This window comes from Falco biarmicus, chromosome Z (genome assembly GCF_023638135.1).
Source record: "Falco biarmicus isolate bFalBia1 chromosome Z, bFalBia1.pri, whole genome shotgun sequence".
Taxonomy (NCBI): domain Eukaryota; kingdom Metazoa; phylum Chordata; class Aves; order Falconiformes; family Falconidae; genus Falco; species Falco biarmicus.
Window position 1 is genome coordinate 3,070,974 of NC_079311.1, and position 10,938 is coordinate 3,081,911.

The 10,938-nt window shown below is 45.8% G+C and overlaps 1 protein-coding gene across 2 annotated transcripts in view; it reads right to left on the bottom strand.

The window, feature by feature from the left end:
- The window catches only part of EDIL3 (EGF like repeats and discoidin domains 3), a 256,888-nt gene extending 246,484 nt beyond the window's left edge, over window positions 1–10,404 (bottom strand). The window contains exon 1 of one of the 2 annotated variants that reach the window (XM_056325649.1): window positions 9,929–10,404. In XM_056325649.1, coding sequence (XP_056181624.1) covers window positions 9,929–9,995 — 67 coding nt within the window. In that variant the 5' untranslated portion in view covers window positions 9,996–10,404. The remainder of the gene's footprint in view (window positions 1–9,928) is intronic. The other variant, XM_056325648.1, reaches the window with a different exon arrangement.
- Window positions 10,405–10,938: the final 534 nt, after the last annotated feature.

Sequence of the window (10,938 nt, forward strand, 5' to 3'; positions counted from 1 at the left end):
CAACAGATTGCTATGAAAGATGTTAGCACAAGACTTTATGATTATCTGCCAGACTAGAACATTTATGGGGTGAAAGAATAGCTTCTTGAATCTCCAAAAACATAAAAGAAGAAAACTTGTATTTCTTGCTACAGTTGTTCAGCTCTGAAAACAGTGCTGCTCTAGAGGAAAAGCCCAGATAAGAAAAGTGATTGGAATGAAATCTGACTGATCTTTATTCCAGAGAAGTTGGGGTACAATTTTGAGATATGCCTTCTTCCCTCCTCTGCCTTAAAAGAAATTTTTTAGTTGGGATTTATAATTCTGTTCAGATTTTTTCTACAAGTATAATGCCATAACCACAATTTGTTACTGGAAAAGAAATTAATGTAACTATTTTTAGATTTTTATTGCTTTCTACAGGAAAAAAAAACCCAAAACAAAACTTGCTTATCAAAAAAAAAACAATCGAGCAGAGGACTAATCGGTCAAAACTAGTCAATCACTGGTCCCAAGAAGAGACACAGCTCCTATGGCGCTGGTGTGTAAAGCAGGGCTAAAAGGACACTGCTACCTGGGAAGGTCACAACACTTCTTGATCAGGTTGCTTACTTTCTGAAATCGTCCAGCTGAATCTAGCTGCCAGATTCAGCATGCACACATACTCATGAAGTCCTTGTGAAACAGCCAAAACAACTTTTTATTGACATTTTAAAGAGTTTTCTCTTTTTTCCTCCTGAAGTAACTGAAGCATGTCGTGATTCCACTTACTCATTTTGGCTTCTTCTTTTTTCCTGCTCAGTCTTCGGTTGGTCCGAAGTTGGAGGCGCCAGAAGCACATCTACTCACCAGTACTTTTAAAGCAGTTTGCCTGCTTAGAAATAAGCCAGGGCAGAATTTCTATGGCAGACAGCTCCTCCTGCTCCACTGACAGCACACGGGAAGCTCCCTAGCTTTGCCTGCTTTGCATGACCAAAAAGCAATCTTTATCCATAAGATAAATATTTTGCACAAAATAATTAGGGAAGAAAAACACAGTAATCTGTCCTCATCAAAGTAACCTGCCAGGGCAGTTTAGCTAATCAGCATCTGACTCCAGGATGGTGAGGAAGCATGCAGGTACTCAGGACTTGGAGATGGCAGAGGAAATGCAGAATTTGCTCATCTGCAAATCTACAACCTCACCAAGGCAACGCAGACAGGAACACAATGTATACTCACAGCTCTGATGCCTGTACCTGGTTTCCACCGTGGGTGATGCATAGCTATACACAAGGCAGGGAGACACGCAGCGTTCTTTACCTTAGGGTAAGGTGCGGTGGGGGAGCCAGTGACCTTGCCTCCCTGTTCAAAACGGTTTAACTTCACCTGTTTGGCATCGAAAAACAGACTTGGGACACTGACACATTAAGAGCCAGAAAGCACCTGGACAGGTAGGTCCAGAAACATATTTATTGGCAAAAAATGCGTAAGCTGTCACTGAGAAAACTGTCTGTGACTTCCCCCTTAAAGGAACCAGGTGAGGACACAACTGGTGCCCAACAGCCCCATGCCACTCGCTCCTCCCTGACTCTTTCCATCCCCCATCCTTGCACCAGCACTGGGGCTTGCCTCGCCCTGCCCTAAGTAATCCCAACAAGCTAAACTACCAGAAAACTAGCATGGCATAGAAATGAAGTTTTTTACTGCTCTGCATATGAAGACCATCACCAGTGCTGAAATTAAGGAAAAATCAGTGGCAAACAGCAATTCAGTGGGCTTGGCCATACTGTCAAATCTCATATAGCAGAATTGCTCATCCCAGCTGATGTTTAGCAGTAAATTATGGAGATTTAGGAAGTTTCCTACAGACTAGAAACATGTTTTAGCCCTCCAGTGGCCGAGAGGCTTTGACCCACAGGTCAGAGCTGCACCTTTTACTACCTTCCATTTACTCACACTCAGGATATTAAATGCACATTAGCACATAATTATTCAATTACACTGAAAGGTAGTGAGGCGTACTCAAGTAATAACTACTCTTGCTGTGTGAAGCAATATAGATGTAGTCTTAATTATATTAAGCCAGTATATATAGTCAACCACACTTCACTCCAGCTGATTTTAGGGATATCACTCAGAATGCTGACTTTTTTTTCCCCCCCAACAGATTTCACAGAAGAAGATATACCTCTGAGACTACATTCCCAAGCATGTCTGACTTTGCTTCAATTACCTTTTTTTATTGCTCTCTGGTTCTCCGCTAAGACTTTATTAACAGGCTGAGCCATAAGACCCACATGTGGAGAAGAGTTTGAGGTTAAGTAAAACCACCACAGGAAGGAACCAAAGTGTAAATGTACGTGTAAGTGTGCAACAGAACAAAAATGCAGCATTTTTTAGAGCTGTTGAACAAGGACATCAGGTTAAAGAGAAGCCTGGTGAAGAAAGTCAAGAGGTTACAACAGGATGGGCTTGATCACACCCAGGAAAATGAAAGCTGTTATTAAAGTAGTTGATCTTTATCCTGAAGGACTACCTGTAAGCGATGCATCATTTTGTATGAGGTCAGAAGGTAAGCCATAAAAAAGACATCAAAGAAATTAGACAAAAGCGTATCTAAAGAAATACATACATAGGACATACCATAGAAGAGAACTACTAGGTCATTTTTGCTGCTTCCCATGAAAACAGCACATAATTTCTACATCTCCATTGTAGACTATTCACAGTTTTACTCTAATCTTCCCTTGAAATTATTCAAATTAATGGATGTTCTGTGGTTTTAAAGTAGTTCTGGAATAGTATCTAAAAGCAATCAGCTACCAGCTCTTAATTTTTAACCTAGAAAAGCCCTTGTAAGGCAATCCTGTGCAATTCCTCAGACAAGTAAGGAATCTGACAGGTTACATAGCAAATAATATTTTCATCTTTATTTCAAAAGCCCAAGCTGCAAAGGGTGTGAGTAACAAAACAAAACACACACACACAAAAAAAAAGCCAGTTCCAGAGCCCACCGTCTGCAAACATACTTAACCAAACAAAAACCAAAACAAACAAAAAAAACCCCCACAACTGGCAAACTATTAAAGTCGTATGGTCTATGGGACTGTACTAGAGAATAATCAGAGAGAAAGCCTGGATTAAAGGGGCTGGTTGTGTGCAGTATTATCCAGCAGTGATAGAGGCTGTCATACATGACAGGGAGATGGATTTTAAGATACAAATGTTAAAAATTAAATAAATCAAAATGTCTTTTATTTTCTGTTTTTCACACTCACAAATGGCGTATGTCTTACCCAAAAGTATTTCCTGTATCGTCTGTTGTACCTTCACTATTGTAGAAACCTAAGACATGAGCAATCAGAAATTACTGTTACTTATGCACTGCTGTCACAGCTCTCCATAATTATCCAGGTTGACACAGCATCTTGACAATGATAGGAAAAAAGCAGCTTTTGTAGAAATTTTGTCAGCCTCCCTACATAGAAACATGGCAAATAAAATTACCACAGCTAAAAATTGACAAAGCAATCATCTCTTTCAGGTTTGGGTGTTGTTTTTTTGTCTCTGTCAAAAAGTTACTATTGTGAGAATACTCAAAAACACAAAAAAGCCCTCCATGTCTAAACTGTAGCTTTTTCCTGCAGTAGGGACACAATCTGGCTATGCACAAATGCCTTGTGTTGTTGAAAACAGAAAATAATTAAGGAAAAAATTAGTTGCATGATGAATGGGACAGGAAAAAGTCCTGCATTGTATTAAAATAAAAAATGTGAAACTGAGATTCAAATCCATAGTCTGAAACAATTAATAGTCAACTTGAACCTACGCTGTCCGTGTCCCAGGTAGGCAAGCTAAACACCGGAGCAGGTCAGGGACGACAGATGCTGATTAAACTTGTACATACAGAATTACAGTGTTCTGATAAAGTATTTTTGGTTGGCAAACATCTCAATGTTTTAATCAAGAGTCACCGCTTGATGCAGACACTGCATGCTGGACACCTTACACCTCCAGATCCGCCCCTGCTCTTGCACCCACCACCCAGGGATGGATGAGAAGCGACAGGGAGCAACCACATCGCAGCTCCCACCTCCTCCGGTGGAGGCCCTGGCTCCACTCCCTCTTCCCTGCGGGCCTCCAAGGTCACATACGACCCATGGAACTGAAGCAGTTGCACATCCTCCACTCCCACCTTTGGTTTCCTGCTGGGGTGTGCAAAGCTCCTGCCTGGGCTGCATGCAAGGAGAGCAGATCTTCTTGTGCCTGCAGTTCCATCTGCTGCTCCTCCCTGCTGTCATCTGCTTACTTGAGTTTACTGCTTTACACATTGTATTTAAAATCGTAACTCCTAAAACTGAAAACCTGATGTTCTGCTGACACAAGTGGCACAGCTAAAATACTCCAGGATTCTCCATTTGAATGGCACAGACTAACGAGTACTTCATTCTCTATTTTTGAACTTCACCAAACTCTCAGTCATAAAAAGCCTTTCCCTACAATTGGCCCCTTACTAAAAAGTTGGGGGGGATGGACTGAGGCATACTGTCAGTCTCAAAAAGCAGTCTTAGAGATTCACTGCTTTTGTTGAATATAACAAATTTTTACTTGAAATATGAGCTCTGCATCCTGAATTCATAGGGCGATTAAGTCTTATCTAACATTACCCAAACTTTTAAGAAATACGACACTATGTGTGTGGCACATAAGTGAATTTAATTCCTCTGTACGCTATCTAAAATGACGATAAACTCACAATACAGTGTGTATGCATATAGCCACTATATAGTATGTAAAGTTAAGTTGTTTCCATGAGTTTCACTTCATAAAGCATTCACTCACACACCACATACTGTAATTATTAGCTAGATTAACTAGAGAATTTATTAGATAATCATGGTCTGTTTCATTTCTCAGCTTTTAAAACTTAAAATAGAAGAACACCCCCACTGTGATGAAAGGTAACACAGCTTGTGGATTAAAGAGAAAAAAACCCACACAAACAAATGAACAGAAAACCCCCACCAGTATATTCCCACAACACCAAGACTGAGATTTGAGGAAATCCCAAACCATGAAAAGACATGCACAAATTCTGTGCCTCCGAATTTCTGGGACACCAGCTGGTAGCTCAGCCCCTGCTTTCACTAATATCCAGCATCCAGGTCCACAACTGCAGTTACTGTTTTCAAAATGGTCCATGCTCTGGTCCTGCAATATGAATGCAACAGAAGCTGCTTTACTCCCTACACAACACGCCGTTAGAAAATTAGCCATCCCCTGTTGTCACTAGGCACAGTGAGTAGCTCTCCCTCTGACATAAGATCTAAGTTTCCTATAAAGAAGGAAACCTAGACCCATTACCACTTATTCCTTGGGCTGATATAACACACTGAATTCAGGCTGATGTTTGGCTTTCCCTCTGCGTTCTCCCTTCACCCCCTTTAAAATGTCTGTAGGTCCTCCAATATAAGACTGCGTTATCCAGAAGTTTTAAGTTTGCAGATGCTAAGATTCCTACAACCCTTATATGGGTTTCAATCTTTTAGCTTATCTTCTATTTTCTAACGTATCATCCACACAAGAAAAATTAAACTCCTATTTTCACCGTGAACCTGTTTTGAAAGTTGAAATGAATGAATACTGTTTTGACGTTCAACCCATATTCTTTCAAACTCGAGGCAGCTGAGCTTCACGTATGCTACAAAGAAGCCCAACATCACTTGTAACTTGTAAAAGATAGGTGACTATCCCTTAAGATTTCAGAAATACTCCTGGCTCTGTGGCTTACATAAGCTTGAAATGTGTAAAAACCTGAAAAATGGAAAACAGCAACATGCTAACTCCTGTGTGACTCACAATAAAATTCAGTATAACATAGATTTATTTCCAGCTCTTGCAGTTTCTTAAACGCTGCTTCTTCAGATAACTTTACTTACGTTGAAGGGGTATCAGGCTGTGAGTTTGTCATGGCTGCTGTATGGACATGTGCTGTATAAACCACTAATTCAAGGCATAAAACCCTGCCTCTTAATAAAAAGCGATTGTCTTTTGAAATAACTTCCAACGTGGATCATTTCCTTGATTTGCAACTGGACAGTAATTGGAAAAATGTGGAGGAGGGAAGATAAGACAGTGGCCTTTTTCACTGTGCTACCATTGATACACAACCTTGTATGAAGTACACCCTTTGAAAAAAGACATAAAGGATAAAGACATAAAAGGGCAGAGAAAGAAGCTGGACACTTAAAAAATCCCTACCAATACCACCAGGACTATTAATTCCAGTTATAACAATGCATGGCTTGACATCAAATTCTGTCCTAGGATGACCAGACACGTACAGGATGCAATAGTGTATCTGCTATATGCTTTCTGGAGGCTATATGAGCAGTCATGGAAAATCAATTTGAATACAAATGTAATTTGTTAAAAGAACAGTGATAATCATTATGCAGGGTCACACTGTCAGCAGTTTGTAAAGAAGCTGATGCCATCCAAAGACGCAAAGGCATTTAGTAAAACAGAAGAATCTTGGTCTTTAAAAGTCTCTGTGATCTTTTCAGTCTTTCAGTACAGTTCCATGAGAACAAAGCTACAGTTTACCTCTCTTGTTTCTCAGCACTTTTACTCCTTGCAGCTCATTCCAGCTGCAGAAAGAGGCTTTATAGAAAACTTCCGAGCCTCAGAGAGAGTGGAGGTTCCCACTGTAATGGAGAAAAAGCAGTATCTTTGAAACAGTTCCTTAAAAGTTCCAAAACATTTCTCTCAGGATGACACGGACACAATCATAAAATAACCAGACTTGCCTGGCATTGGCAATGTCAATATCATTTTTACGCAAAACATACACAAAAATTCAGCAACAAGCTAAGTGAAAGAGCATGACAGAATTTAAGGATCAGCTTCACAACAAAGACAACTCAAGTGGTAAATCTTCAGAAGATCCCATTGCAAAAACATTTAACATAAAGAGATGGAATATACCTATTTTCTGTGCACTTACAGTACCATTACCATAGCCAATCTGCTTACCCCATTCCATGAAGTAAACCTGGGGACTAAAACAGCCACCAGTTTTAAATTATGTTTGCCTTGCATTTGATCCCAATCTTCACTGACTGTTCTGAAAGGTATTGACTTATTTGTTCCTAAAAAAATACAGTGGGACTCGGGAACCTGAGATGAGCCGCACTGTATTTCTTCCACCTGAAATAATCTCTTATAAGTCTCTGTAGTCACTCTTGTAGCTAATGTCAGTCCACTACACGGTAGAATATCAGATTGGCTCGCATTCAGATTTGACCAGGGAACAGCAACAACAGCAAATGTAAAGCCTTACGGCTGTTTTGCAGTTATGTATAAAAGGGCATTCCTTATTAAAAATGCACCTGCATTTTTCTTGCAAACTAAGGGGTAGAAGTCACTGCACCCTTGAAGCCTAGTTTCATCACATACATGCACATAAACACATTTCTGAAGATCTGTCTCTGTTACAGTGCATGAGATTGCGAATTCATCAGGCTGGCCATAGAGAAGAAAATTCCAGTCTTCCATTGGGATGACTTTTTCATGATTGTCATCATCATCATGATCATCTTGCTCAATCTTTCTCCTCCTTCTCTCTCCCTTTTTTTTTTTTAAAAAAAAAAGAGAAAAAAAATAAACCAACTTGCTGATACACTATGCATGTGTTCCAAACACAAAAAAGCAAAAGAGTTTTCAGATATCATGAATAAACAGGATTTTGACCTCCATCATTACTTTGCAAAGCTCCAATTAAAAAAAGCAGCTGGCATTTTTCCTTAACAGCTGACATGAAACACAGGTCAGTAATGAACTGTATGACTTAACTTTGATCTGCAGCTGGCATTTACCCCAAAAGAAGACAGGGAAGAACTGGACACTGCGTAGATGACACTACCACAGGTTTGCATTATACACCACTATGCAAGTGAACCATCAGCAAGTGACATTCAAACAATGCACAAGAAGTTTTGTACTGTTCAAAAGGCACTCTCCAAAGAGTTTCAGTTACTTACAGTCATCATAACTTTGAGAGGATCTACTAAAAGTAAACATTATGACAGCAAGCAAAATTAAGCCAGTATATCAGATCTGTCAAGCAGCGTTTTATTCTGTTTCAGCATTAAAAAGAAAAAGACTGTATAATTTCTTCTGTTTCATTTTGAAAGCCAAGGACAAACCTTTAACTGAACAATTACAGCTTAAGCAATCACAGAGCAAACATATTATTTTTCTCCCTTCCTGTTTCACTTCTACTGGAAAATCTACAAAATTCTCTCCGTTCTGAAGTTACCTAACCCCATGGAAAGACTGTAGACTTCAATGAAAAAACGTCTCAGATGTGAAGTATGAGAAGTCCTACAGACGCCCAATGCAAAGTTATTCGGGACAAGTCCAGACTTCGTGGCAGAGCCAGTACCTTTTCCTTAAAAGATTTTGGGCATAAACGGCAGGTACAGGGACATATTGCATAAACTATCACATGCTCACTGCAACTGTGTGACTGCTACTGGATTTTGAGAAGCCACCGCGCTGAATAATTTAAGATCTAATAAAATATTCAATTTTACTGATACACTGGTTTCATTTTAAAATAAAAAATGTGAATAATGACAGGAACAGGTCTAAAAGTCAATGGAAATATTCCGTTACTCATTAGGATAACAGCTGCTCGACTAAGCTTCGGAAAGATACAACTAGGACGATAAAAAGGTCTCCAGCCCCGAGAGACTCCCCCCGCCGCGGGCACAGCGCCCGGCGGAGCCCGCACAGCGCCGGCTGCGGGGCACGGCCGGAGCCCGCAGAGGGCGAGCGGGCTCGGGGGGGGCTCGGGGCCGCCCCACGCGGGACGGGGCCGCCCACGGAGGGCTACGGTGCTGCGGGGCGAGTGGGCGGGGGCGGTGCGGAAGGGACCCCCCGAGGGGACCCGCGGCGGTCCCCGAGCCCCTTCCCTTCCCCGACGGCGCTGCGGCTGCCCTGGCGGGGAGCGCCCGGCACCGGACGGGACGGGCGGCAGGCGACCACCTCCCCGCCCCCGCCGCCTCCCCCGCGGGCGGCCCGGCCACCCCCGACCCCTTCGCTTTCACAGGAGCTGCTGCTGTGGAACCGGTCGCCCGTCCCGCCCCACCTCACGACGTTCATTCAGCTCGTTGCTAGATCAGCTCCGCCAACTTTTGTAATGCGAGGAGGGAAAACCCACCGCGACTGCACCAAGCGATTATATCAAATAATCACAAAGAGAACTCCAAAGAGCTCTAAAGTTGTTTTTCTGGGGTAGAGTTGGGGTCTGGGTTAGGTTTTTTTTCGGGGAGGGGGGTGGGGTGGGGTGGGGGTGCATGAGACACAGCGAAGGCGCCCTTGATGTTTTAGATGGAGATGCCCTAGTTTGAGGGATGCAGGAGAAGGGCTCGCCTGACAAGAGCTGTTCGCTGCCGCCGAGACGCGAAAGCCCCCGAACGTGTTTGCAAACTGTTCCGCGGCTTCCTGGGTCTCCTGCTCGGAGCTAACAGCCTTCAAATTAAAATGAAGGCCGGCGACTGGGGGTGGGGGGTGCGTGTGTGTGTGTGTGTGAGGAAGGGGAAAGAGATGTGGCCAGCTCTGCGGATATTATTAAATCTTCCCAGCCGCTCATCTGGATTACATTTAAGCTCTCACGGCATTTTTTTCCCCTCTAATTAAGCGTAGTTTCAAAACAGAACATGTCTGTCGCTCGTCGGCTTCTATTTAAAATGTAGAGATGAGCGGGGTTGGTTGGGGTTTTTTTTCATAAAATAATAATTAAAAAAAAAATTAAAAGCCGAGCGCAGACGGAGGCACCCGGCTGCGAGCCGCCCGCCGGTCGCACCTCCCCGCTCCCCCGCGCACTTCGGCTCCGACTTTGCGGGAGCTCCGGCGCCGCCCCGACCCCCGGCCCCGCCGGCCCCGGCCCCCGGCCCCTCACCTCGGGCGAGGCGCGGCGCCGCCAGGCTCCCGCAGAGCACCAGCCAGGCCAGCACCGTGCGGCTCATGGTCCTCTCCTCCCGCGGCCGCGCCGCCTCTGCGAAGGAAGGAGCCGGCGGGCGGCGGCGGCGCCTCCGCCCGGTGAGGCGCGGCGATGCGAAGGTCCCTCCCGGCGCGGCGCGGCCCCCGGCCGAAGCGCAGCCCCCGCCGCCGCTCCCGCTGCCGCCGCCCTAGCAGCGCCGAGGAGGCTGCCCCGCCGCCCGCCGGCTCTGCGCGCCCGCCAGGTGCCGCCGCGCCTCCAGCATGGCCCGGCCGGCCGCCTCCGTCCCGCGGGCTGCCGCCGCCGCCGCCTCCTCCTGCGCGACCGCGGCCGCTCTGCGCGCCCCGAGCGGCTCCTTCGCGGGGGAGGCGCCGGCGCCGGGCGGTGCTGCCCGACACACCCTGGCACCTGCTCCGCCCCCCGCCCGCACCTCCCCCGCCGCTGCGGCGGGATTTGCGGGGCACGGCGAAGTGCGGCGGCACGGCCGGGAGCGAGGGCGGCGCTGGCTTCTGCCGGACGGAGCCACCCCTCGCAAAGCCCCGCTCGGCGCCCCGCCGCCCCCCGCGCCCCCACCCCCCGGCGCCGCCGGAGTCCCTCTCCCCCCACGGACGGGCATGTGGCGGCTCGGTCGCTGGCCCGGCGGACACCTTGCCTCTGGAGTCCGGGCAGGGTCGGCGAGGGAAGCCCACCCTCCGCAAACTTTGGTCTTGCAGGTGCCGCCTGAGCCCTGTGCTTTGCCGTGACCTAGAGTCCTCCCGAACGCCCGGGCAGGGAACTCGGGCGAGGTGTACAGCTCCTTCTCCCACCTCCCTCCCCGGGCAGGGTGTCGTCCGGCCCGTTAGGGATAGGAAATCAAAGCACGAATAGCGGGACGTGATGAAATTCCAGCAGCAGTCCAAGCTGGAGGACGGGAAGGTCCCATGTCAGACCACTGCTCACCATTTTTCTTTTCCTACCTGCGTGTGTACAGC